Below are 27,574 nucleotides of genomic sequence, written 5' to 3'. Positions count from 1 at the left end.
GAAGCACGAACGCGGCGCGTACCACCCGCAGCACGGCTGAGGGGAGATCTGCCGCCACCTCCCGAGCTGAGCCGAAATGGTGCAGCGGGAAGTCACCCCCTCCTTCCGGCGCTGTTGGTACCGCCCGGCCGATCGCGCACCGCCCCCGGTCCCACGTGAGCGGTTACCCGGCGTGCCCCGCGCTCGGCCGCCGCAGCCGTCGCTTCGCTCCGCGCCCCGCGCTCCCGGGAGCCTCCCGAGCCAGCGCCGCGCCGCGGGGCCGGGCCGCTTCTCGCCGCCATGTCCGGCGGGGACTCCACGGCCGCGGCCGCCGCCGCCTCCCCGCAGCCGCTGCCGTTCTCGCTGCCGAAGCCGCCGCCCCTCATGCAGCTGACGCCGGGCGACGCCGTGCGGCCGGTGGGCTCGGGCGCCGACCAATCACCGAAGAGCGCGCGGCTGGCGGCGCGCCCCGATTGGCCGGCGGGGAAGCCCGTCAGCCTGCTGGCGCCGCTGCTCCCGCCCCGCGGGGAGCCCGAGCCGCTGCTGCCCTTCGGGCCCGCGGCCCCGCGGCCGCCGCTGCGCGGGCGCCTCCTGGGCCGCTGCGGGGGCTCCCTGCTCAGCCCCGCCATGCGGCCCGGCGGCGTCGACCGCGGCTCTCTCATGGTGAGTGCGGGATCGGGGGGGGATAACGGAGTTACGGCGTGCGGAAGCTGGACCCGCCTTCCTGCTCCGGGGTCATCGCAGGGTTGGGTGGGATGGGCGTCCCGTGGTGCGGGGCTGTGTCCGGGCGGTTCTGCGTGTCCCCGCTGGGGGAGACGCCAAAACCTCTCTGGCACCTGTCACCCGCACAAGGAGGAAGCTCTTGCACAGGTGGAACTTCCTGGGCATCAGTCCCTGCCTTGCTCTGGTGCCATTGCTGGGCTCTGCTTGGAGCCTTCCCAGGGACAGCCAGGGCTGAGGCCCCTCTCACTGGGGCTCCTCTCCAGGCTGAGCAGCCCCAGCTCCCTCAGCCTCTCCTGGGCACAGAGATGCTCCAGGCCCTTGCTCAGCTCCAGCAGCTCCTGTCCCTGCTGGGCTGAGGAGCCAGAGCTGGACACAGCACCCAGAGGTGCCTTGGAGGAGCATGATCTCTGGGAATGGAACACAGCACCCAGAGGTGCCTCCAGGACAGGATCACCCCAGAAGTGCTTCAGAGGGGCAGGATCTCCCCAGAGGTGCCTCAGAAGAGCGGGATCCCTGCCTGACCTGCTGGGAATGCCCTTCCCGATGCCCCCCAGGGCACAGTGCAGCACAGACCTGGCTGTATCCAGAGCTGGGAAGGATCTGGAGCCCCAGGAGCAGCTGAGGGAGCTGGAAAGGGGCTCAGCCTGGAGAAAAGCAGGCTTGGGAGGATCTTCTCAGCACCAGGGTGGTAGGTCCCTCTGAAAGTGAATCAGCACGCCAAAGAGGGCCAGAAGAGATTTTCAGGAGACACTGTTCCACCTGGAATTACCTGGGGCTTGGGAAACAGGAGCTGTCACTGCATGTGCTGCGAGAGGATGTCATTGGGAAAAGTCAGGAGTTCTGCCCAGAAGATTGAAACCTTTTTAGTTGCTCGTGGTTTCTTTGTGTGACTCCCTGCGCCAGGGAGACTGGGATAAGAAAAAAATCACTGGAAAACTGCCTTTGGACTGAAAGGTGGTAGAGTTAGGGGAAATTAGGGGAGAATTCCTTCCCTGGGAGGCTGGGGATTCCTGGGATGGAATTCCAGGCTGCCCCATCCCTGGAAGTGTCCAAGGCCAGGTTGGAACACCTGATATAGTGGAAGGTGTCCCAGAGGGTGGAACTGCAAGAACTTTTAAGATCCCTCCTACCCAAACCATTCTGGGATTCTGTGATCCATAATTTGATTTTTTTTTTTCCTCCTGCTAAATGTATTTTCCAAGGGAAATTCTGCCCAGGCTTTATCTTAAGGTACTCTCAGAACTGTTGTATGTGTGTGGAACAGAAAGCACTCAAAGTGTTGGAATAATGAAAACCTCTTTTCCTTACTCCCTGTGGCGAGCGTGTGTGGGGTGGCTGCCTGGGTGCTGATTTCCCTGCTGTTGGTGTTTTCCAGATGGGCCACCCCGGAATGCCCCACTACCCCCCCATGGGGATGCACCCCATGGGCCAGAGACCCCCCAACATGCCCCCGGTGCCCCACGGGATGATGCCTCAGATGATGCCCCCCATGGGAGGACCCCCGATGGGGCAGGTAAGGCAATTCCAGCAGTTTGTGTTCCAGGGATCTGCCCTGAGGGGGGAATCTCCCTGGGACAAGGAGAGGGGATAACTCGGGGTTATAACTCTTCTTATGGAGAGCAGGGAATTGATGCACCCTTGTGACTTTAATTGGAAACTGGTGTGAGAACAGGTAATTCATGCACCTCTAACTTTCAGTCAGTCATTTGGGATTTATTCAAGATTTTTTGGAATGAAAACCGGTAATTAATGCACCTCTAACTTTCAGTCCATCATTTGGGATTTATTTAAGTTTTTTGAATGAGAACAGGTAATTAATGCCCCTCCAATGTTAGTTATCATTCCATAGATTGGGGGGGGATTTATTCAAGTGTTTTGGAGTGAGAACAGGTAACTGTTGTACCTCTAACTTTCAATCAACTATTTGGGATTTCTTCAGATTTTTTTGGATGAGAACAGGTAACTAATGTACCTCTAACTTTAATTATCAATTCATAATTTGGGATTTATTAAAGTTTTTTTAATGAGAACAGGTAATTAATGCACCTCTAACTTTCAGTCAATTATTTGGAATTTATTAAAGTTTTTTTGGAATGAGAACAGGTAATTAATGCATCTCTAACTCTAATTATCAATCCATAGTTTGGGATTTATTCAAGATTTTGAATGAGAACAAGTAACTAATGTACCTCTAATTATCAATTCATAGTTTGGGATTTATTCAAGTTTTTTTGGATGAGAACAGGTAATTCATGCACCTCTAACTTTCAGTCAGTCATTTGGGATTTATTCAAGATTTTTTGGAATGAAAACCGGTAATTAATGCACCTCTAACTTTCAGTCCATCATTTGGGATTTATTAAAGTTTATGGAATGAGAACAGGTAGTTAATGCACCTGTAACTTTCAATCAATTATTTGGGATTTATTCAGGTTTTTTTGGATGAGAACAGGTAATTAATGCACCTCTAACTTTAATTATCAGTCCTCAATTTGGATTGATTTATTCCAGTTTTTTGGAAGCTTCCTGTAGATTTTGAAGGGATAAGTTTGTCTTGAGACTTCACATTTCTGTAATTCTTGCCCAGTTGCTACACACATGAACATTACAGCAAGAGCAGAAACAAGGAATTACAGAATTGTTGCAGGATTCCTGTTGGGATCCTGGGGGTTGGTTTGTAATCCTGTATCCCATTGCTGCTGACACCCTGGCATTGGAAAAGGTGACACAGCCACAACCCTGGCTCTGCTTTTGGCAGCTTTTCTTCTCAGTTACCACATTTCCTGTGTGGTTTGTGATGAAATCCTCAACTCTTGAAAGAAATAATTCTCCTTGTGGGTATAATAAATGTCCCAGGAGTGCTGAATGTCCTTGGGATGCTCCTATGGAGGAGAGGCAGGGAAGGATTAAAGCTTTGGGAACAGCCTGTGGTGGCAATTCCTCTTCCTTTGCAATTCCATGGGCACAGCATCCCTATTTTCCTTAAATTATAAGGGCTTAGTAGGATTTTTTTCAGTGGGAATTTGCAGCTTCTGGGGTAAAGATAAATTTCTTAAATTTTTTATTTTTTAAAAAATGAGGAGGATTTGACTCATTAGCGCTGTGTGTGTTCATTAGGAAGTGAAGTAGAAATTCTGGTTTATTTCTCTGCTTTTCTGTATCTCCTTTTCCACAATTCCCACACTTAGCCAGGGAATATTTCAATATTTCATATTTTAGGAAGCAACTCAGGACTTTTTGGTAGATGGAGAGCAAAAAGCTGAAGGTAAATGTCACACCTGGGAGTTCACCTTTCTTTATTCCTTTATTCTGTGTAGCCTTGGAATTCTGCAGGAATTCATCATTCCCAACCTTTGCTTTTCCTGCTGTCACTCAGGATTTTGGTCATGGAATCAGCTCCCACATCATTTGCTGTTGTTCCTTCAGAGTTTAAATGGTTTTTATTGTTATTTCCTGTCCAGCTTTGGAATCTGGACATGCCATTCCTAGTAGGAATATCCCAGTTTAGTGGGAATGTGGTGAAGGGAATCACAATCCCACAAATCTGTTTTATTTTTCCTTGCCTAAGAGGGATGTTTGGGTTGTTTTGTTTTAAATTAAAAAGAAGTATCAGATAACAGCTTTTAAATAACAATACAGTATTTTGTGTTGAGAATATGCTGAAATATGTGGGAAATGCTCTTGAATTACAGATGCCTGGAATGATGCAGTCGGTGATGCCTGGAATGATGATGTCCCACATGTCCCAGGCTGCCATGCAGCCCACGGTTCCTGTGAGTTTAATTTCATTTCTTTTGTTTAATTTTTAAAAGCTCTTTTTAGCAGTTACAGTTAATCACTCTTGGCTTTCTTTAATTAGAAAAGAAGAATTTAAATTTTAAATGTATTTTTCGTTACAGTGGAGTTTTATGTGGCTCTTGAATGATTATAAAATAAGATTTTTGTGATTTTCATCAGTCTTTAAACTCCTTTTGGTTTTTCTTTCATTCCTTATCCTTCACTTCCTGCAGTGTGGCAGGAATCGCTGTGACCTTGGATTGTTAAATTGTCTGACCAAGAGATTCTTCTCTCTTGAATTGTAATTTTTTAAAGAATTTAAATTCAATATTAAAGAGATTTGAGTCCATTAGAAAGAGATTTTCTATTAAAAGTTCCTGAAATTCAGTTGAGTATAAAAATTGCTGGAATAGCTCAAGGAATGAGGAGTTCTTTGGGTGGAAGTGAAGAGGGAAAAGTTAAAACACAGGTGAAATCTGAGGGGAAAAAATATAAACTGAATCCTGTTCTTAAGAAATAAATTTAGTCCAAGCCTAAGAGATTCACTTAAAACCAGTTCCAGCCATTTCAATTTAGAAATCATTATTTTTATGGGTTTTTTTCCCATGCAGATTTAAATCCCTAAATTCCAATGGAATTTCCTGAAGTGCTGAGCACAAATTTTGCTGTGCTGATTTGAAGCAGTGAAATTCCTAAAAATCAGTATTTTGGTCAGATTAATGCTCTTAAAATACATTACAAATTCCTAGAAATTACTGGTTTGGTCAAATTAATGCTCCTAAAATACACAAGAAATTCCTGAGAATTTTCTGGTTTATTCCTGTTGGATAATACCAAATAAAATTGATCCAATATGATTTATTTCCACTCTATAACCATTTTTTTTCTGTTTTCCTGAGGAATATTTGATGTTTGTAGCTGAGAACTGAAAATAAACCGTAACTAAAGCTGAATCCACAAAGAAAAAAAATAGGAAAACTTGGAATTTGGTTGATTTTTTTTTTTTCCTTAATTAGAAGGAATTTCAGGAAGAAAGAGTTCCAGGAATGCAATTTTAATACACCAAAAGCCATGTGCCCCATAACTATCCCACCTAATGATGTACCTAATTGCTTATTTAAGGAGCAGGAATAATTAAGGGGGAAGCAGGAATCCTTATTTAAGGAATTGAACCTTTTGTGGCAGAAAAGCCTTGTGTGAATAATGAATATTGGAATTTTTTTTAGGATTTAATTCCTCAGGAATTAATTACTTAAATTTTATTGTTTAAATGTTTAATTGTTTTAATTATTTTTACAGCCAGGAGTGAACAGCATGGATGCACAAGTAGGTGAGTAAAACAACTTGAAATAATTTCTAAATATTTAAACAAAATCAGCTGAAACAATAAAAAATCCACTTTTTTCTAATATGGAATGGAGCATTTCAGTCGTGGAGTCTCCATTGGTGCCCAGGAGGTTTTTTTCCTTGCACACATGGAGAAATATTTAGGAAAGTGAAGCAACCAAACCATTAATTAATTTTTAATTATTTATTTTTCAGGAGTAACCCCTCCTGGGACTCAGGTATGTGGAAAGCACAGTTCTAGAAGGTTGGAATTCTGTAGTGGTGTGGGGCAAACTTGGTTTTGGGGATTTAAAGGAAAACCTTAATTCGGTTTTTTTCTCCTGCTTTTTTTTCCAAGTTTTTGGTTGTTCCTTGAAATCTGTGGGCCTTGTCCCAATGTAATTATTAAATAGATGATATCCACATTATTTCCATGAGATTTCCATCCTGTCCCTTGGCCTGTCAGGAAATGCAGTTTTCCTTGGCTGTATCCAATCCCTGATCCACAGCAGGTGGATGCAGTCCTGATTCCAGGGAATTCATGGGAAAGCTGGCCAGGGAAAGCAGCAGGAATTGTGGTGTGAGGGAGCTCAGGGAACCAGAATCTTCCTGAAGCAAGTTTTCCTCAAGTTGTGGGAACAGGGAGTGCTGCTGGAATTGTGACTTGGGCTTGTCATAGTCTCACCCCTCCACTTGCACGTCCTGGGGGAATCAGGCCCTTGGGAATGTGCAGTTGAACAGCTCCACTCCCAAATAAGGAGGTTTTTTTGGGGAAAATACTGACTTAAGGTGTGAATTTGGCTCCCTGCCTTTGCTGTGCTGCTGAACCACCTGGAGAATCCAGGATGTTTGGGTGGAAGCCAGCAGTGAGTGAGGATTTTCCAAGGCCTGTTTTGTCTCCCCTCAGACAACGCATCCCGTGGTGTCCACAGTCCAGCAGAGCTCCACCAGCAGCAGCTCTGCCAGCGAGGAGCACTCCAAGCAGGTCTGTATCCCACCCTTTCTGTGCACCTGGACCCCATTTTGTACATCAGTATTCACTTCCCTTGGGATTTTCCCAGAAATCCACGTGGACAGAGCACAAGTCCCCGGATGGAAGAACTTACTACTACAACACTGAGACCAAGCAGTCCACGTGGGAGAAGCCAGATGACCTCAAAACCCCTGCTGAGGTAACCAAATCCCAAATTAATTCTGGGATACTGTGGGAACACGAGGATTTCCAATGACACCTGCAGCAGGGAGAATTGTGCAGGAAGCAATGGGAGCAAACTCTTCCAATAGGAAATGTTCCTAAAATATTTGGGTTGTTCTCCATATGTTGGGAGAATCTGAGGGTGCAAAGTGGCAAAAATTCCTCATTTTGCTCATTTTTAGATAGGCTTTTTTATTAAAAATGTGGGGGGATTTATTATTTAGAGAAGAAAAATTCCTAGAAATTACTAGTTTGGTCAAATTAATGCTTTAAAATACACAAATTCCTGAGAATTCCCCTGGTTTATTTCTGTCGGATAATATCAAATCAAATAGATCCAATGTGATTTATTTCCACTTTTTAACCAATTTTTCTGTTTTCTTCAAGAATATTTGATGTTTATAGCTGAGAGCTGAAAATAAACCTTAACCAAAGTTAAATCCACAAGGGAAAAAATGGGAAAACTTGGAATTTTGTTGATTTTTTTTTCCTTAATTGGAAGGAATTTCAGGAAGAAAGAGCTCCAAGATAGCAACTTTAATGTACCCAAAGCCTTGTGCCCCATAATTATCCCACCTAATGATGTCCCTAATTGCTTATTTAAGGAACAGGAATAGGGAAGAGGGAAATAAGAATCTTTATTTAAGGAGTTACTAAAGGAGATTTTCCTTGGAAAATCTTTGTTTTCTCTCCATCAGCAATTGCTGTCCAAGTGTCCCTGGAAGGAGTATAAATCAGACTCTGGGAAGCCTTATTATTACAATTCCCAAACAAAGGAATCCCGCTGGGCAAAACCCAAAGAGCTGGAGGATCTTGAAGGTAAGAGTCCTAGACTTTGTATTTTCATTTCATATATATTAATGTATATAAACATATATTAATTAATTACATAACTTATTTAAATAGGAACAAAATCAGCTGGGGGGAATGAATAAGTGTTAAAAAAATAATAGGCAGCAGTAATTTAAATATTTCTGTTCTTAAAATTCCGTTTAATAATCCTCACTTTCTTTCTGGGTCTTTGAACTATTTTTTTACAAATTAAAAGAATGATTTCAAACCAAAAATCATTTTTATATTCCCAATCTCTCTGTAATGGCATTTGTAAACTTTATTTTAATCTTGATTGATTTCAGTATTTGAAGGACACAAACATTAAAAATTTTGATAGTAACAAAAACATGTAAAACTTTGCTTTTATTAAATCAATAATTACGAGAACTCCCTGTGAACCTGAACTATTTTAAAGCTATATTTTAATTGTTTTTCTCCTTTTTTCCTCTAGCAATGATTAAAGCTGAAGAAAACAGGTACATTTTTAATACTATACTAATTTTTTCATGAAGGCCTTCAAACTTTTTCTGAGGACCTTCAAGCCTTTCCTGGGGATCTTTAAACCTTTCCTGAGGAAGTTTAAACCTTTTTCCTGAGGGTCTTTGAACTTTTCCTAGGGTCCTACAAACCCTTTTCCTAAGGGCCTTCAAGCCCTTTCTTTTCCTGAGGGTCTTACAAACTCTTTTTTTTTTCCTGAGGGCCTTTTTTTCCTGAGGCTCTTCAAACCTTTCCTAGGCTCCTTCAACTCCTTTCTTCCTGAGGCTCTTCAAATCCTCTTTCCTGAGGGTCTGCACTTCTTTTTTCCTGTGGGTCTTTCACCCTTTTTTTCCTGAGGGCCTTCAACCCATTTTCTCTGAGGGCCTTTCAGCCTTTTCTTTTTTCCTGAGAGCCTTCGCACCCTCTTTCCTGAGGCTCTTCAAGCCCTTTTCCTGAGAGCCTTCAGACCTTCCCTAGGATCCTTCAACCCCTTTTTTTCCTGAGAGCCTTTCAGCCCTTTTTTACCCTGAGGCTCTTCAACCCCTTTTTTTCCTGAGGGCCTTCAAACCTTTCCTAGGATCCTTCAAACCCTCTTTACTGAGGGTCTTTCACCCTTTTTTCCTGGGAGCCTTCAACCCCTTTTTCTCCTGAGAGCTTTTCAGCCCTTTTTTTCCCCTGAGGCTCTTCAAGCCTTTTTTTCCTGAGGGCCTTCAAGCCTTTTTTTCCTGAGGGCCTTCACACCCTCTTTCCTGAGAGTCTTCAAACCCTTTTCCTGATGGCCTTCAAACCTTTCCTAGGATCCTTCAACCCCTTTTTTTCCTGAGGCTCTTCACCCCTTTATTACCCTGAGGGCCTTCAGACCTTTTTTACCCTGAGGGCCTTTCACCCTTTTTCCGTGAGGGCCTTACAAACCCCTTTCCCTGAGGGCCTATAAACCTTTTCCAAGTCTTTCCCTCACCCTAAACCCCTCACTCCCCACTTTGGCCACATCCCTAAGCTGCCCCTTTGCCCTAAACCTCCAGACCAGAGCCAGCAGTGACCGCTGTTGTGTTTGTCCTTTGTCCCCAGCACGAAGCCAGAGGATGCGGCTGCCGCCACCTCGGCTCCGGCCACAGCCGGGGACGCTCCGAGCGGGGCCAGCGTGGCCCCGGCCACCGAGAGCGCCACGGCCACGGCTGCTCCTGCAGGAGCTGCTCCCGAGGGGGAATCTGCCCCTGCTGCCACCACAGGGGACACGGACACAGCTGGCACGGCCACGGCCGAGGAGCAGGGCCAGGGCAGCGCCGCCCCCGGCACGCAGGATGGGAGTGCGGACACCACGGCAGCCGCCACCGATGAGGCAGCCAAGCAGGAGGCATCGGGAGAGTGAGTGCCAGGGGGTGGATGTCAGCTCCAGGAAAGGGGATTTGGGGGGGATCATTCCCCGTGAGGCTCTGGGATGGAGTTCCCACAGAAGCTGTGGATGTCCCTGGATCACTGGAAGTGTCCCAGGCCAGGTTGGACAGTGGGAGGTGTCCCTGCCATGGCAGGCGTGGCTTGGGATGATCTTTAATGTCCCTTCCCACCCAACCCATTCCATGGTTCCTATCCCAAACACCAAGGTCTTCCCACAAGCCTGTAGCACACTTAAAGCAAGTTCTTCAAGGGAATGAATAATTTACCACAGGACAAGAAGGAATAGCTTTGAGATAACAGAAGACAGGCTTAGATCAGGGATTGGGAAGAAATAATTTCCTGGGAAGGTGATGAGGCCCTGGCACAGGTGCCCAGAGCAGCTGGGGCTGCCCCTGGATCCCTGGCAGTGTCCCAGGCCAGGCTGGACAGGGCTTGGAGCAGCCTGGGACAGTGGAAGGTGTCCCTGCCCATGGAACTGGATGGGCTTTACTGTCCCATCCCATCCAAGCCATTCCATGATTCCATGGTCATTATGAAGCCTCAAGGCTTTGCTGCAGTTTTCCATTTCTCAGCAGCATCAGTGACAGAACATTCCATGGATTTTCCAGTGTCTGTAAGAATTTCCCAGCATGAAGAACTTCCCTCTTCATGCTCCTTTTCCATGGATCTGTGCCATTGGTTATCACTGGAAGAAAATAAAATACTAAAGGGATTTTTATGTGTTCCAGCCATGACTCCTTTTTATTTTAAATAATGAAAGATCTATTGTGTGGAAAATTATAACTTAGGATTTTTATAATTCAAAAAAAAAAAAAAAGAAATGCTATGGGGGATTTTGGACAGCAGAACGTAATTAAGGAGAAAAGGGCCATTTTTATTAACTTCTTTTATGTAAAATGTTAATATTCCTGCTGAATTTCAACATATATTTAGGAATAATTTCTAGATAACTTCAGCAGGCAGCCAATTGCAAGAGGGAAGTATTTTGCCTCAATAATTGATTTTTTTGATCTTTTTTTCATCAGCTGTGGTGCCTGTAAGAAAAAGCCTTGTATGAATTATTAGAATTAATTTTTTACTTGAAGTTACTGTTCATAAAACTCACTTTGTGGTGATTTTTGACTCTTCAGCAACTCTTATCTTAGAAAAAATTTCTGAAATAATAAAATTTGTTTTGCTTTAGTGCTGCTGCAAAGAAGGAGGATGAGGATGCACAACCAGTTAAAAAAACCTACACGTGGAACACAAAGGAAGAGGCCAAACAAGCATTTAAAGAACTGTTAAAAGAAAAGGTATTTGGGCCAATTATTATTTTATTGACCAGTTATTTATGTTTTCTTGAACTACAAAACCTGGTTTAATTTTTTTTTTTAATTTGCCAGGTTTTACTTGGTTTTTTTGGGAAGAATTCCTCACTCTTGAGGAAATGAAGGAAAAGAACATTGCAGTGAAATGTTGTTTCAGCTTAAAAATAAAATGTTCTCTTTTCTTTCCCCATGGCTGTTTTTAAGGAATTATTCTTGTTGGATGTTAATTCCAGGTCTGATTCATCCATAATTTCCTGTTTTCACAGAGGGTTCCATCCAATGCTTCCTGGGAGCAGGCCATGAAGATGATCATTAATGACCCCAGATACAGGTACTGAGTCCTCTTCAATTCCACACAAACCTTTTTTTGTAGAGAATTTATTTCCGAAAAATCTAAAGTTCTGTCAGCAACAGATACTCCTGCACTTGTGCCATTGGCAGGGAATTGTCTTCCTTCCTCCATAAAGAAATGCTTTCAACAGCTTCATTGTTATTGGGAAAAAGTGTGGAAATTGGTATTTTATGTTGATTTGGGGATTAAAATGTTCAGATTAATTTTATCTCAAATCCAGATTATTCAAACCATTGCCTTTTGCTTTCTGGTTTTGATTTTCTTAGTTATTTTTCTTACTTTCCTTTTCTGATTGTTCTGGCTTTTCTTTCTTTTTCCTCAGTTTTCTTTTTTTTTTTCCTCAGTTTTCTTATTTTTCTGGCTTTCTTCTTTTCAAATTTTTCTTCTGATTATTTGATTTTCTTTTCTTTTTTCTTTCTTTTTTTTCTGATTTTCTTTCATTTTTTTCTGATTTTTTTTCCCCTGATTTTTCTAATTGTCTTTGTCTTCCTGATTTTTTTTTTTTTTTTTAATTTATAAATAACATTGCTCTTTCCTTTCCTTTCCTGGAAAGTGCTTTGGCAAAACTGAGTGAAAAGAAGCAGGCCTTTAATGCCTACAAAGTTCAGACAGAGAAAGAGGAGAAGGAAGAAGCCAGATCCAAGTACAAGGAAGCCAAGGAATCCTTCCAGCGCTTCCTGGAAAACCATGAGAAGATGACATCCACCACCAGATACAAGTAAGAGACTTGGGATAAAAATCTGAGATAAAAATCCTCATGGATACACTGTTTAGAGTGGCATTCAACTTCCATTTTTAGTTTTTTCTTCCTTTATAAAAATTCAAAATATATCACAAAAAGACTTCCAAGAGGGAAAACCAAGAATTCCTATAAATCTGTTCTTCCTTGGAACAAATCTCTCCCTGATGTTCTGGGGGATTGATGAATAATTCAGTCACAATAAATAAATATATAAATAGTTGTGTGGTTTTGATTTGCTCTGCCCAGAAAAGCTGAACAGATGTTTGGGGAGATGGAAGTGTGGAATGCCATATCCGAGCGGGACCGGCTGGAGATTTATGAAGATGTTCTGTTCTTCCTGTCCAAGAAGGAGAAGGTAAATTCCCCTCAAATGCACCCAACATCTCCTCACTTGTTCCTAAATCACTTTAAACCTGTGCTTGAGGCTTTATGGCAGATAAACAGCAGCTTTTAGGGAGGGGTTTGGGGTTTATTGGGATTTACTCCTGCTGATTTTACCATGTGTTTGTATTTTTGGGAGATTTTAATCAAGCACATGATGGATTTTATTCTGAATCAGTGAAATAATAATAAGATGGGAAAATTGTGTTGTTTTGTGTCCAGGGATGAGGCTTGGAGCAACCTGGTCCCTGTCCAGGGCAGGAGGTTGGAATGGGATGAGCTTTTAGGACCCTTCCAACCCAAACCACTCTAGAACTCTGTGATTTTATATAAATTAAAGGTTAATTTCATATTTTCTTGGAGAACACACTAGATATCTTACATTTCTATCCAACGCACCTCAAACTGAGCCCCAAAAATAAACTTTGCCCCTCAGGAACAAGCCAAGCAGCTGCGCAAGAGGAACTGGGAAGCTCTGAAGAACATCCTGGATAACATGGCCAATGTCACCTACTGCACCACCTGGTCAGAGGCCCAGCAGTACCTCATGGACAACCCCACCTTTGCTGAGGATGAGGAGCTTCAGAGTATGTCTGTGGGCTCTGGAATTCTCTGGGAAGGAGCATTCTTGCTGACTTGGAAGGAATAACCTGATTTTTTCCCTGTGTTCTTGCTAGACATGGATAAGGAGGATGCCCTGATCTGTTTTGAGGAACATATCAGGGCCTTGGAGAAAGAGGAGGAGGAAGAGAAGCAGAAAAGTTTGCTGAGGGAAAGGAGGAGGCAACGTAAAAACAGGGAATCTTTCCAGGTTGGTGCAATTTGGGGTTCTGTCCTAAAAATATCATGGAATATCATGGGGTATTCCACGTGGGGTTTTTTTTATTTCTGAGGGATGGTTCAAGGGTGTGTTTAAAGCCTGAAGTGTTGGGTTGTGGCATTTTCTCTGCTGTGTTACACCCAAGGGAAAATCAGAGGGGATAGGCCTGGATGGGAAGGAGATGCAGCTGGAATGTTATTGGTGGTGGAGAAAAGAACAACAGAAAAAGGAATTTTGTGGAACAAAAGTGGAATTCCAGTTACCAGGCCAATCCATCCCAGCTGGTACCAAGGAGAAGCTGGAGGAATGGCTCCAAATTGCCATTTCCCCTGTGTTTTGCAGCTGTTTCTGGATGAGCTGCACGAGCACGGGCAGTTACACTCCATGTCCTCCTGGATGGAACTGTACCCAGCCATCAGCTCCGACATCAGATTCACCAGCATGCTGGGCCAGCCTGGTAAGGAGGGCAAATCTGGGATTGGGGGCAGGCCACAGCAATCCTTTCTGGTTTTTTCCTAAAAATGCAGCTCTGGGGTTAAACCTGACCTGTGGCTTAACTAAACTCTCCCTCAGGATCAACAGCACTTGACCTGTTCAAGTTTTATGTGGAGGACTTAAAAGCTCGTTACCACGATGAGAAGAAGATAATTAAAGACATCTTAAAGGTGAGCATTACCTTGAAGGCTCCTCCTTGCATTGCACATTTCCCATCCAAGGGAGCTGGGATTTCCTTGCAATTGAAGGAATTCCTGATTTCCCTCACACCAAAGGAGCTGTTTTTTCCAGGATAAAGGATTTGTGGTGGAGGTGAACACTTCCTTTGAGGATTTTGTCACTGTCATCAGCTCCACTAAAAGAGCCACCACATTGGATGCAGGGAATATCAAGCTGGCTTTCAACAGTGTAAGTATGAATTAATAAATTAATTCATTAATTAATTGGGATATCTGGATAATTAGGATGGGAAATCCCTTCTCCAGACAGGAATTAGGGTTTGTTTTCTATTCCATATTTCTAATTCCATAATATTTGAGGAATATTCTGTTATTTAGGGTTATTTAACTGATTTCAGTTGCCATAGTAAAAATAAACCTTTATCCAAGCAGTCAGCATTCCCGAACTTGAGGAATTCTGGGATAGGAATTCAGTGATGCTCTCCTTTTGTACATAAGATTTCTCCTGATTTGTGTGGTTCTGTAGTTTTGCATCATTGGATTTTCATCAACAGCAATTCCATGCTTGGAAAGGAAATAATTGATTAATTTTTGATAAAATAATTTAATATCATAGTTTTGATTTAATAATTAAGTACAGAAAAGCAATAAATTTCCTTGTCATTCCCAAGTGACTCAGACACAGCTGTGAGGGTGCAGAGCTGTGCAGAAACCCCAAGAAATGGAATTCCTTTCCTCTCATTCCCTCAGCTGCTGGAGAAGGCGGAAGCGCGGGAACGCGAGCGGGAGAAGGAGGAGGCCCGCAAGATGAAGAGGAAGGAATCGGCCTTCAAGAGCATGCTGAAACAAGCCACCCCTCCCATCGAGCTGGATGCTGTCTGGGAGGATGTAAGGATGAGAATTCCTCGAGGAGAACATTCCCAAAATCCCAAACAGGCCCCTCCCTGCTCATCCCTAAAAAACCCCGCGTTCACCAGGCTCATCCTGGTACTGCTGATGGGGCTTCAAAACCCCATCAAACCCCGTGGATGGGGCTTCAAAACCCCATCAAACCCCGTGGATGGGGCTTCAAAATCCCATCACACCCAGTGGATGTGGCTTCAAAATCCCATCACACCCCGTGGATGGGGCTTCAAAACCCCATCACACCCCGTGGATGGGGCTTCAAAATCCCATCAAACCCCGTGGATGGGGCTTCAAAATCCCATCAAACCCCATGGATGGGGCTTCAAAATCCCATCAAACTCCGTGGATTCTTCTGGAAAACTTGGAGTTGGGTGGGAAAAGCTTCATCCTTTTGAAACAAAAAACATCCTAAAAGAACTGGAAAAAAAACCCCTCAAAAAAATCCCACAACCACCCCAAAGTTAATTGAAATTATTTCGAACTTTGTCCTGCATAAAATACCCTGGAAAAGCTTTCCTTTCCAAGGATAATTTATATAAATATTTGGGGTTTTTTTAAGCTTAAATGGAATGTGCAGGGAAAACAGTGGGGTTCTCCATGTTTCCATGAGTTAGAGCATTCCTGAACACTGGAAATTTGGGATTTGCTTGGAAATCTGGGATTAAAAATTTAGCCTTGTAGCAGTTCAGGGGGTTATCAACTGGTGAAAACTAAGTTTTTTTTAGTTATTATTTTTAAAAATTATTATCTTTATTTTTTTTTCTATTATTTTTGTTATATTTTTAAATTTTTATTATTTCTTCGTATTTCTGTTATTGTTTTTATTTTTCCTTAATATTATTTCTTCAGGGTTTTAGTTTTCTTATTTTTATTACTTATTTGTATTTTGTTTCTTATTTTTATTACTTTTATTATGCCTTATAATTTTTATTATTTTAATCCTCATTATTATTTATATAGTTATTATTATTATTCCTTACTGGTTTTCTTATTTCTTATTGACATTTTCATTACTACATTATATTTTATTATTTTCTTCTATTTCTTTTAATATTTTAATAAATTTAAAATTTAATTTCTTTGAATATCATTAATGGAATTAATTTTCCTGACAGATCAGAGACAGATTTGTGAAGGAACCAGCATTTGAAGACATCACCCTGGAATCTGAAAGGAAAAGGATATTTAAGGATTTCCTTCATGTACTTGAGGTAATTATTCCTTTATATTTGAAATCAACAGCCAGGGAAAATTCCTTCTAAATTGAGTGGGAAGGGGAAGGATTTAATGGAATTTTTTCCATTAAATGATATCAGGAGATAAATTAGATTTTTCAGCTCTCACACTTGGGGGTCTTGTTGCAATTCTTGGAATTTGGAAGAATTTGAACTGAAATTTTGACTTTTAATTCTGTAATTTCCAATTAGGCAGAGCAAGGGTTGGGTTTAAGCCGGGTGTGTAACTTGGATCCAGGGAGCAGATCCATGGCAATCCAGGTGTTGCAGCTCCAACAGGGCAGCAGTGCCCATTTTTAGGTATTTTGACGTGAAATGGTGATTGTGGAGTTTTTAACCTTTCCCATCTTTTGTGGATGAGGAAAAAGATCCCATCAATTCTTTGGGATGTCCTGTAGGAGATGATGAGATGGTTCTCCCATTAAATGCTGATTTTATGGAATTTTTAACCTTTCCCAGCTTTTGTGGATCAGGAGAGAGATCCCATCAGATTTTTGGGATGTCCTGTAGAAGCTGATGAGGTGGTTCTGCCATGAAATGGTGATTATGGAGTTTTTATCCTTTCCCAACTTTCTTGGATGAGGAAAAGCATCCCATCAGATTTTTGGGATGTCCTGTAGGAGCTGATGAGGTGGTTCTGCCATGAAATGGTGATTATGGAGTTTTTATCCTTTCCCAACTTTTGTCGATGAGGAAAAGCATCCCATCAGATTTTTGGGATGTCCTGTAGGAGCTGATGAGGTTTTACTGCCCCATCCCTGGAACTGTCCAAGGCCAGCTTGAGCACCCTGCTCCAGGGAAGTTGTCCTTCCCCATGGTGGAGCAAGCTGGGATTTTAGGGCTTTTCCAAGGCCAATCCCTGCTGGAATTCCGAGCTCTCCCCTCCTTGCCTTGCCCACAGCACGAGTGTCAGCACCACCACTCCAAGACCAAGAAACATTCGAAGAAATCCAAAAAGCACCACCGGAAGCGCTCGCGTTCCCGCTCCGTGAGTAAACCCTCCCTCTGCCACTGCCATTGCTGCTGGCATTGCCATTGCTAACTGGAACTCTCCCCTGGGCTGTGTGTGAAGGGCTCAGAGTCCGAGGATGACGACAGCCACTCCAAGAAGAAGCGGCAGCGCTCGGAATCGCGCTCGGTGTCGGAGCGTTCTTCCAGCGCCGAGTCCGGTACGGGATGGGATGGGATGGGATGGGCTTTAAACCAGCTGGGCTCTTCTCCTTTGGCATTTATCCACTGATTCCTGGCGGTTTTGTTTCTCCCTGTGGCTGCAGAGAGGAGTTACAAGAAGTCCAAAAAACACAAGAAGAAGAGCAAGAAGAGGAGGCACAAGTCTGTAAGTGGAGCTCAGTTTGTAATTGGGTTATGGACAACCTGGCACCTGCTGTCAGTAATCCTGGCTGGATGATCCTAGGGAAAAATTGGGATAAAGATGGAGGAGGGTATTGCCAAAATAACAACTTTCTGTTATATATTCCTAATATTCCTTTCTGTTCTTTACTCCTACAATTAAACCACTTAAAACTGCTGAATTTGGAGGGTTTTAACTCCAGGTGAAGGACTCCATGAGTAGCCTGGGATTTGCTGTTTATCCTGGCAAATCCAGGTGTTCTCCTTTGCTGGGGGCAGCTGGGAAGTATCCCAGCCACTCCTTGTGCCTGCCTGAGCATCAGGCTTGTGTTGGAAGCTCTGGAAGGATCCAAAATGCAGAAAGAGCTTTGCTTCTTCCTGGGAGGGTGGGGAGGCCCTGGCACAGGGTGCCCAGAGAAGCTGTGGCTGCTCCATCCCTAGAAGTGTCCAAGGCCAGGGTGGACAAGCTGGGATAGGGGAAGGTTTCCCTGATCATGGCAGGGGTGGAATGGGATGAAATTTAAAGTCCCTACTAACTGAAATCATTCCATGATTCTACAATTCTTTAAATGGCGGTTGGACTTAAAAATATTCAACATTAATTTTCACTATTCCCATTTTTTTTCAACAGGATTCACCAGAATCAGATGTGGAACGAGAGAAAGACAAGAAGGATAGAGAGAGGGACAGTGAGAAGGAAAGAGCCAGACAGAGATCTGAGTCCAAGCATAAATCTCCCACTAAAAAACGGCCTGGAAAAGATTCCGTAAGCTCTGCTTCCTGTTTTTCCCGATGCTTTGGGCTCTGCTGGATGCAGCTCCATTGGTGTGCTCTGGGAGAGCTCAGAGGTTGCATTGGAGGATCCTGGAGGTCTTTGCCATTCCCCACTTTGGATTTTGGGGTTTCTGAGTGACACAGAGCAGCTCTGGCTGTGTGTGCCTGTCCCTGGAACCTCCCTGGACAATCCCATCCTGACCTCTGTCCCTTCTCTCCACAGGGAAACTGGGATACCTCTGGCAGCGAGCTCAGCGAGGGGGAGCTGGAAAAACAGAGGAGGACTCTTTTGGAACAGCTGGATGAAGATCAATGAGAAGATCCTTGATACCAAAAATGTTTACAGGTGGCAAAATAAAACCAAGCCTTGTGTGGGCAAGGCCCTGGGGCCGGTGGCCGGTGGCCCATGGCCACAACAGCGGTGGCTTTTAGTTTTTTACCACTTCAATCCAGTCAAAAGTAGAAAAATCCATGGAATTCTGAGGGCAGAGCTGTGCCTGGCCTGGAGCTGCGGGGCGGGATGGGGCTGGGATCCCCTGGAGGGGACACAGAGGTGGCAGCAGTGTCCCCAAGCACTTTCCCAGTGTCCTTCCCAGGGCAGGGAACAACCCTGGGCTGCCTGGGCAGAGCCCAGTTCAGCTTAGGGAAAAAACTCCTAATTTAATTCTTTGTGCTTTTGTTCTTTGATAGATTTGGTTGGGTGGGATTTTTTGGGAAGGCAGCAGGAGTAAGGAATCCATGTCCTGCTGTGTTCTGCAATCCCCTGGATTCTGGGCTTGTGTGGCACCGGGGCTTTTGTCCAAGACTGATTCGTGTCCCGACTCCCATCGATCCCAAATCCAGGCAATGTTGTGGATGGGGATTCTCCTGCTGTGCCAGCAGAGGGAGCGTTTGGGACACAACCACCTCGGCATTCCCGAAATCCCACCCCGGCCCAGCCCCGGCTGTTAGCCAGCGTTTCTCCACCTTTCCTCTCCCCCTTCCGAAAACTTAGGAATAAAAATCCGATGTTAAACGCAATTCCATGTGTTGCCTTAAGAACCTGCTGCAGAATGTACCTGCACAGCCCAGAGGAGGGAGGAGGAAGCAGCTCCAGCCCTGTTTTCCAGCCCCTGCACGTTCAGGAAGGTGCCCCCAGCCCTGCTCGGTGAGAAAATTGGGAAGCCGCTGTCCTTGGAATATTTTTGTACATTTTTATCAATGATTAAACCTTGTCTTTTAGCATGTACTGGTATTTATTTCTCCTTAAATACTCTGTACAGCTCTGAGCCACAGAATCACTCACAAAACCTGCTTGAAGACTGTTCAGATTCCTTTTCAGGAGTTTTTTCCTGAATTTTGACCACTTTTACCAGTGCACAAACACCCAGAGGATCAATTTATCCAGGGAATTTTCTGGCTGGGGTGGTTACAAGGCTCAGAATCCTTACGAACACCCTGAGATTCAAATGAATTATTTGGAATATAAAATGCAGGAGGTTGTAACCATTTTTCCCTGGGATGCTTTGGGATGGGAAAGCCCATCCCAGTCCTGCTGTTTCCCCCTGAAGGGAAGCTCATCACCCATTGCCTGGGGGAAAACCATCTGGATTTGGTCCAACAGGGCTTGGGGGAATTTTTGGGATCCATGGGTGTTTGGTGTGGAAATCCAGGCTGGAATATTCCAGGTTTTTCCCTGCAGGCTCTCCCAGGAAGGATGGGGTAATTGCTGCTCCAGGACTGATCAATGAGCCAGGTTTGCTTTGCTCACCTGCCACCACCTCCCTGGATTTATATCCCAAAATGGGAGTGCTCCAAGTGGGAACAGCCCAGCAGGTCCTGGAATCTGCCATGGAGCTGGGAGAGGATTTGGAGCCTGACAGGTCCTGAGGGTTTGTAAGCAGGGAGGAACCTCTTCCAGTGCTCGTACTCCCTTGCATCCACACAAATTCAAGGAAAAAGAATTTGTTCCTAAGGGAATATCACTTTTAAAAGCTTTGCCTTGATTTTCCCATCAAAAATAAAAAACTGGGAATGTCCATTATTCCAATGGTGGGGTTTTCTTAATATCTTAATTCAATTTGCTGGAAGAAACTCAGCTTAAGCTGAGCCTGCTTTTAAACTGAGCAAGGCAGGATTGAGTTTTCCAGGGAATTGAGTTCAGGCTTGTTTTTCCAGCTTTTTTTTTGGTGTTTTCCTCCTCTTTCAGATTTCCCTAGCCCAATTTTTTTCCTGTGGCAGCACAGCCAACCTCTGCATTGACTCCTGGAAACTGGAAGGAATTTTAGCCAAATTGATTCTTCTTAATCAATTATTGGAGTATTTTGGATGGTTTTTAACTGTGTCCATCAATGTTAAAACCTTGGCTGTGCTGGTTAATCCTGACCACCCCTTAGAATAATTTTATTAAACCCTTTTAAAAAATTACATTTAATACTAAAATTCAAGTTATTTAGGCCTTAAATATTTGGATTGTTTTGAATGCATTTCTGGCAAATATTAATCCCCATTTATTTCTCTCCTGGTGTCTCCCAGGAACATCCACACCCCAAATTTCTTGCCTCAGCCTCTTCCAGAATAACAAAGAATTCTTTCAAAATTCTTTCCGTCTTCATCCACACAAGCTCCAGGTGTTCACCTAGCAAATATCAGCATTTTTTGGGAAAAGAAAACCAGGTAAAAGTGACCCAAAAAAACCCCTCTGGATTTCAGTGTAGTAGTGTAAATAGTTTATTTGATTTTATGGCAGGAACAGACCAGGAAAGGAACGTGAACTGCTTTAGAAACACTTCTAATCTTGCTAAGAAGCAGATCTATGACTAGAAAAATATTAAAGAGAACATGCCAGCTTGGCTTTCATCCTGGCCTTTTATTATAAAAATACCTTTGAGCTGAAGAAAATGAGATTTAGTGCTTATACCCCAACAAGTGCTGAAATTTGAAATTCAAATTATCCAATTTTCTTTGATCCAAACGCTCATTCCAACAGTGGCATGTTCTCTTTAGCAGGTCAAGTACACAGTGCTGTAAATGCAAAACTTGGCAGTTTTTCAAGGAAAAATTCCTGGAAATTGGTCAATGTGGTAACTCTGAGTCCAAAACTGTCCTTTTAGTTAAATATAAAAACAAAAACTATAAGTTAAAATAACATTCAGATTGTATAGCACAGGCTTGATGCATTTATTTTCTTTTAAACAATATTTACAATATTACCCAGAGGCTAAATTGGGGGGAAGTGTAAAAACCATAAAAAACTGCACCAATTTTGTAGCAAAATATCTGTACATTTAAAAACAGATTATCATATAACTACACATTATCTAGGGGAAAAAAAAAAACAGGGACCTTCACCAGTGGTTCACAGGAGCACAATGGAAAAGGGCAAAGAAATTCAGTGGTTAAATACTATACAAGAAATTTTACAATTAACAGATGGGTGAGCCCAGGCAGGGAAGCTGGAAGTTAATGGGATTTGGGAAGGATGAATTTCTCCTCAGTCCAGCTCTTCCCAACTCCTGGCTGCTGCTGGCAGGGAGTGGGATCCATCCTGATCCTGCTGCTCCGGGGCACAGGGAGGGGCACCGTGGTCCTAAATCTGCCCCCTGTCCCTTTGTAGGCTTGGAAAATGCCATGGACAACCTGAACCCGACTGGCAGTTTCAGGCTGGGCTTCCCTTCCAAAGGAGCCTCAGCAGGGATCTGAGCTGGAGCAGGGCTGCAATCCCCCTGCCAGGAACTGGACTGCACTGGTCCTCAGAGCTAATACTGATTACTGGGTGTTAATTGCTTAGTGCTAATTAATAAATATGCTGTTATCAAAATGCTGCCTGCCTCGGCCACCCAGCCAAAGCCCTGGAACATCCCAAACCCCCGCGCTGGGCTGGGGCACCTCCTGTTCCAGTCCTAGCCCTGGGACTGCGGGCCCACCTTCCATGTGGAGGCTGCATGGGCTGGGAAAAGGGCTGGGTTATTCCTTGAGATTATTTTAATTCCAGGCACAGAAAGCCCTCAAATGTCTTTGTTTGTAGATTGAATTAAAAAAGAGCTGTTAAGTGCAGCTGAAGGCCGGGCCTGCCCCTCGGCCCAGCGTTAAAAGCCAAGCATGTCCCAGTATTCCCAGTTTCCAACCAGTCAGGCCCACGGGAGCCCTTGCTCTCACCAACCCAACCCCCCAACCCAACCCCTATTTTACATTTTGGTTACAAATCCTGCAGAGTCTCGGCAGAGTCCGGAGAAACCCAACCAAGCCCAATCCTATTGCTTGGATCCGTCGGAGCAGGAGCTTCCATTTGAGGCACTTGGCGCGGAGAGCCCGGCGCGGGGCCGGGGTCCCTGCGGAGGAGGAGGAGGAGGAGGAGGATGAGGAGGTCGGTGTTCCCCGGCGCGGGCGGGACGCGCCCGGCCCGCGGCTCACATGGCCAGCTCGGCGCCGTTGGAGCGCAGCCCGTGCTCGTCGAAGCGGCGGCGCACGCTCCTCCTCAGCGCGTCGGCCCGGCGGTACGGCTGGTTCCGGAGATCTGCGGGGAGCCGGCAGTCAGCAGCGCCCCGCGGGACACACGGACGCGCGGACGGCACGACAGACGCGCGAAGGCCCGCTGGAAGCCAGTCAAAGCAGCTTGTGGAGCACGGGAGCGGGGAAGGATGGACGTGCTCGAGCTACGCGCCCCAGCGGCCGGTTAATACTGGTGGGATTGGGGTGCTGGTGGGAATGGTGCTGGTGGGAATCTCCTCACAGCTCTCACCAAGGCCACATCGAGCCCAGCCAGGTGGTTTGGGATGTTCCTGCATGTTCCCACACACCTGAGCTGGAGGATGTTCCTCATGGCGGGTGTGTGACCCTAGCTGAGGCATGCCGGGATGGATTTAAGATCCATACATCCCCTTTAGCATGGAATGTTCAGGTTGGCAAGGCCCTCCAAGATGTAAAGGAGGTGTCCTGGGAAAAGCAGCTGGCACTGGGTTGGGATTCTCCAGCTGCGTTCCATGGATGAAGTGATGTTTAATCAGCCAAAGGAGGAGAGAGCTCGGGAGGGAACACTGAGCATGGGGTGGGAAGATGGATGGATGGATGGATGGATGGATGGATGGATGGATGGATGGATGGATGGATGGATGGATGGATGGATGGATGGATGGATGGATGAGGGAGAAAACTGATGGATGGGATGGTGGAAGCCCATTACAGGTGCTACATGTGCTGTCACCTGTGCATCTACAAGAGAACAGGCACTAAAGACAATTCCGGTTCAAATACTGGTCTCCTGGCCAACAAATTTGTCTTGGATTGGGCAAATCCCTCAGATTTCCTGGATAACTTGTGTTGGGGGTCACATAGAACTCCCAAACTTCTCAGCTCTCCCCTCTCCACACCTGGAGTTGGAGATTGTCCACTTCATGCAGAACCCAACCGTGGGGCTGCAACACTAGGGAGGAAACTGTTTTGGGCTAGACTTGAAGAGAAATGGCCAAAACAGAGTGTGATGGTGATGACCTACCAACAGCACCTCGGGACAAGATTATTTTGGGCTCAGCTTGAATTAAAATGGCCAAAATGGGGTGCGAAGATGGTCACCAACCAACAGCACTTGAGGACAAAACTGTTTTGGGATCAACTTGAGAAGAAGTGGCCAAAACAGTGTGATGATGGTCACCAGCCAACATCCTGTGGATCCCTGCACCTCCAGAGGTGAAAATCAAGGATCTGGGTCTCAAGTGGCCTCAAGGGTCTCACCAGTATTAGCTCAGCCACATCTACCACCAGCTGCCTGGCACAGAGAGAGAGGAGGAAGCCAAGTAAAAAGAGATGCTTGCCAGCTCTGGGAATCCTCCACCACGGCTGTGCTAGAAGAAATCCTTACCCTCGAGTGAACATTGGGAAATTTAGTGATATTATTCTTCTTTAGGGCTAAACAGAAAAAAACAAAAAACAACAAAAAGAAAAAAAAACAAACAGAACACAAAAAAATGATGGTTAAGTAAACAAATGGGATGGAGAATGAAGAGCAAGTCAAGTCAGTGTTCAAACCTCCTGGGCAGAAACCACAGAGCAAGAGGGGTTAGACGGGGCAGGAGGGACAGGAGGCTGCTCCCTAGCCCAGTTCCAAGCTGCTTTGAAGGTTGGCTCCAGAAAGAGAACACAGAGAGAACCCGGAAGAGCACAGAACCATGGAGTGGGTTAGTTTGTGCATTTATTGGCAGCACTGATGGAGTTACACAGGGAACAGTGGGAGGAACACTGCTGGCTTCTTAAGCTGAGTCCTTAATGAGGACAACAGTGTCCAGGGCCATGCTGGGTGACGGACACCACGATGGGAATCAGTTCCATGTCAGGTTTGCACTGATGCCATTCTGGTGGTTCTGCCCCGTATTCCCAAATCCCAGCCCTGCTCCCCGCTCCCCTGCTCCACACACTGAGCCCAGCCTCAGTCACAGAGAATTCCTGACCCCATGAAATAAAGCTGGCATGGAACTGGCATGGAATAAAAGAGTTAAATATGGATGTGACAGAACAAGGAGAGATTTCACCCCGCTGTTCCACCCCATGCAGCTGAACATGCAGGGGCTCGTTAGGATTCCTACACCACCCCATGGGTGTCAGTCCCGAGCCAGAAGCCATCCCCAAGGCCATTCCCAAGGTCCATGCAGCCCGGAATTCACTCGGAGGTGCCACATGCACGGCACCCCGAGGTGGCACCAGCCAGGTGAGCTGTCACTGCTTGGGCTCCTCAGCCCTTGCACTGCAGGAGACTCATCCCAGTGACTCCCAGCTTGCTGTTCTATGGGACACAAGGACAGCCGGATGGAATGGGATGGGAACAGGGATGGGATGAAGAGGACGTGCAACAGAGGGGACACCACTACAAAGTCAGGAGGACGCTGGACACCACTACACACTCAACAGTCACAGACTCCTGGCTGAGATCCGCACAAACAAAGTGGCAAAAAGTCTACAGCGACCTTCCTGGTTTCTAAGAGCGTCAGGTGTGAAAGAGGGAGAGTTTAGTAATGGAATTCCTCAGGGACAACAGGGTCGCAGAAGAACCGAGAGCCGCGCTTGGCGCTTCGGGCGGTGAACGGCACCGTCTTCAGCACTGCATGGGAACAACAACAGCCACACACAAACCACGTCAGCCTGCTCCAGCAGGGCACACCTCAGGGCTCCCTCTGGGACACTGGGACACGCTCCAGCCTGCTCCTCACTGGCCCCGGGACAAGGTGGCCCTGAGGCTTCAGGAGGTATTTCATCCACTCGTGGAATCCCAGCCTGGTTTGGGTGGGAAGGGACCTTAAACTCATCCCATCCCAGCCTGCCATGGCAGGGACACCTTCCACTGCTGCTCCAAGCCCTGTCCAGCCTGGCCTTGGGCACTGCCAGGGATCCAGGGGCAGCCACAGCTGCTCTGGGCACCCTGTGCCAGGGCCACTCCACCTGCCCAGCCAGAATTCCTGCCCAATCCCTGACCCGTCCTTCACCTTAAAGCCATTCCCCCTCTATATAAAATAATTGCCTTGGAGATCTTGCTTTAAGGCGTGCTACAGGTTTGTGGGAATACCTTGGCCTTTGGGATGATCTGGGTTGGAAGGGACCTTAAATCCCACCCGGTGTCACCCCAGCCATGGGCAGGGACACCCTCCACTGTCCCAGAGTGCTCCAAACCCCATCCAGCCTGGCCTGGAGCACTCCCAGAGATGGGGAGGTGCAGGATTTACTGGGAGATCTCCAGGGAGGGGGAGGTGACCTTGGTCCTACCTGACCTTCCATGCCTGACCTTTCCTCCTCCATGACTTGAGGTCCCAAAATGGGCAAATTCAGGCACAAGAGTGCAGGAAATGTTTAATTGGAGCCTGGCACCCTCTCCCCTAGATGGTTTTTTCCATAGGGATGGGCATCTGCCACACAATCTGTTCCTTCCACAGAGCAGGAAAACCATTTTTCCAATTAAATGGAGTCCCAGGAGTCCGGAGGAGTTGTGGAAGCAATGCCAGGTTGGATATTATTGCCACCCTGCCCTTTAAATGAGCAATGTTATCTCAGGGCCATTAATCAAGGTTAAAAGGAGTTGGGCAAGCTTCACACACTTCATCCAATTGGGCAAAAATTCCCTGGCTTCCTTAGTGAGGGATCAAAGAGCCCTCCTGCCCTTCTGCAGGAAAAACTCCTGTGGAAAACTTCCAGGAGCAGTTGGCAAAGACTTTTATTTTTGGGCTCTGTGCAAGGAAATGGAGTTTGTGAAGCTCCTGAGGTGTTAAATCATTTTCCTTCCACACCACAGGTGAAAAACATGTGGAAAACTCCCCGTTCTGCAATCCCAGAAGCTGGAAGTGTTAAAAAGGATTTCATTCCTGGGAAAGATGCAGTTCAGGTGGCTCCCTCAATCAGCAAATATTTGCAGCCAAGTCCTGACTGTGCCTGGCTGCACCAGGGGCTCTGTCCCTTCCCTCTGGGATCAGCAGGAAAACCTGGAGCAGTCTGGGGTTGCTGGGGGCTGACTGAGGGATTTCTGGGATCAATTTGAATGAGAACAGAGGCTCTTCATCCTGACCCTGATCCCATTTGTGGGGAGTAAAAAGGGATCTGGGACAGATCCACGGGGCTGGCATCAGGCACTCCCTGCCTGCCCTACAACCCTGCGGATGTCCCCCAAGCTGGAAGAGAAGGAGCAGAACCTTCTGCACTTGCTCCACAGCACACAAGCAGGAGGAGAGCAAAGGAGGGGGGGCAGATCCCCAGGGCACGGCTGGAATGGCAGCTGGCACAGGTACCTGTGATGATGTCCTCGATGGCGCCGTCCTTGCCCTCGTACACGTGCCGGTTGTCCTTGACCTGCCGGCGCCGCAGCTCCGCGATCAGCTCCTGCTGCTGCCGCTTGCTCTTGTGGGATGGGGACTGGGACACACAGGGCACGGTCAGCAGGGAGCTGTCCCTCTCCTGGGCTGCTTCTGAGCCTCACTCACCCCTGGGCCCCAGCAATTCCCACAGGAGCTGCCATTCCCACCCATTCCCAAGGCTGTGAACAGCCTCGTCCTCTTCCTCCTCTCTTTCTCCTCTTCCTCATTGTCCTCCCCCCAATTCTTCTCCTATACTCTTCTCCTCCTCCTTCTCCTCTTTCACATCCTGCTTTTCTTTTCCTTCTCCTCTTTCTCCTCTTGCTTTTCTTTTCCTTCTCCTCCTCCTTCTCTTCTTTTCCTCCTTCTCCTTTCTCCTTCTCCTCCTTTCTTGCTCCCACTCCATGGAGAAGTCAAGGAAGGATGAAGTTTAGCTCATTGCAACTTTCCACCTATTTAGTTTTCCTTCATTTTGCCAACTTCCAAAGCAGCAGAACACACATTGGAACTTTTCCAGCCTATC

General features: G+C 45.9%; 2 protein-coding genes across 6 annotated transcripts in view; one reads left to right on the top strand and one right to left on the bottom strand.

Moving 5' to 3' along the window:
- Window positions 1–542: 542 nt before the first annotated feature.
- Window positions 543–19,469, top strand: PRPF40A (pre-mRNA processing factor 40 homolog A). The gene is made up of 26 exons (XM_058028241.1): window positions 543–642; window positions 2,078–2,215; window positions 4,395–4,475; window positions 5,779–5,809; window positions 6,022–6,044; window positions 6,713–6,790; window positions 6,867–6,977; window positions 7,699–7,819; window positions 8,286–8,310; window positions 9,380–9,676; window positions 10,890–10,998; window positions 11,280–11,344; window positions 11,919–12,083; window positions 12,354–12,462; window positions 12,925–13,075; window positions 13,166–13,299; window positions 13,651–13,765; window positions 13,882–13,973; window positions 14,095–14,211; window positions 14,733–14,870; window positions 16,004–16,099; window positions 17,025–17,111; window positions 17,196–17,292; window positions 17,398–17,459; window positions 18,105–18,239; window positions 18,471–19,469. Exons 1-26 carry the CDS (start codon window positions 607–609, stop codon window positions 18,561–18,563), a joined length of 2,706 nt encoding a protein of 901 aa, XP_057884224.1. The 5' UTR covers window positions 543–606; the 3' UTR covers window positions 18,564–19,469.
- A 1,480-nt stretch (window positions 19,470–20,949) lies between these two features.
- The window catches only part of FMNL2 (formin like 2), a 113,666-nt gene continuing 107,041 nt past the window's right edge, over window positions 20,950–27,574 (bottom strand). For 2 of the 5 annotated variants that reach the window (XM_058027720.1, XM_058027723.1), the window contains 3 exons: window positions 26,989–27,112; window positions 25,183–25,316; window positions 22,659–22,742 (listed from right to left, as the gene is read on the bottom strand). In XM_058027720.1, the coding sequence (XP_057883703.1) occupies window positions 25,225–25,316; window positions 26,989–27,112 (216 nt within the window). In that variant the 3' untranslated portion in view covers window positions 22,659–22,742; window positions 25,183–25,224. Of the gene's footprint in view, window positions 22,743–22,790; window positions 24,131–25,182; window positions 25,317–26,988; window positions 27,113–27,574 lie in introns of those variants that run through there. The other 3 variants (XM_058027719.1, XM_058027721.1, XM_058027724.1) reach the window with 2 other exon arrangements.

The sequence above is a fragment of the Melospiza georgiana genome, chromosome 7 (genome assembly GCF_028018845.1).
Source record: "Melospiza georgiana isolate bMelGeo1 chromosome 7, bMelGeo1.pri, whole genome shotgun sequence".
NCBI classification, from domain to species: domain Eukaryota; kingdom Metazoa; phylum Chordata; class Aves; order Passeriformes; family Passerellidae; genus Melospiza; species Melospiza georgiana.
This window is presented reverse-complemented; position numbering and strand designations above follow the sequence as displayed.

Bases quoted from the DNA above. Each gene is read 5' to 3' on its own strand.
- PRPF40A (XM_058028241.1), top strand. From the start codon at position 607: ATGCGGCCCGGCGGCGTCGACCGCGGCTCTCTCATG. The intron at 4,476-5,778 runs GTGAGTTTAATT...TTATTTTTACAG, and splicing joins CCATGCAGCCCACGGTTCCT to CCAGGAGTGAACAGCATGGA. The intron at 10,999-11,279 runs GTATTTGGGCCA...CTGTTTTCACAG, and splicing joins AAGAACTGTTAAAAGAAAAG to AGGGTTCCATCCAATGCTTC.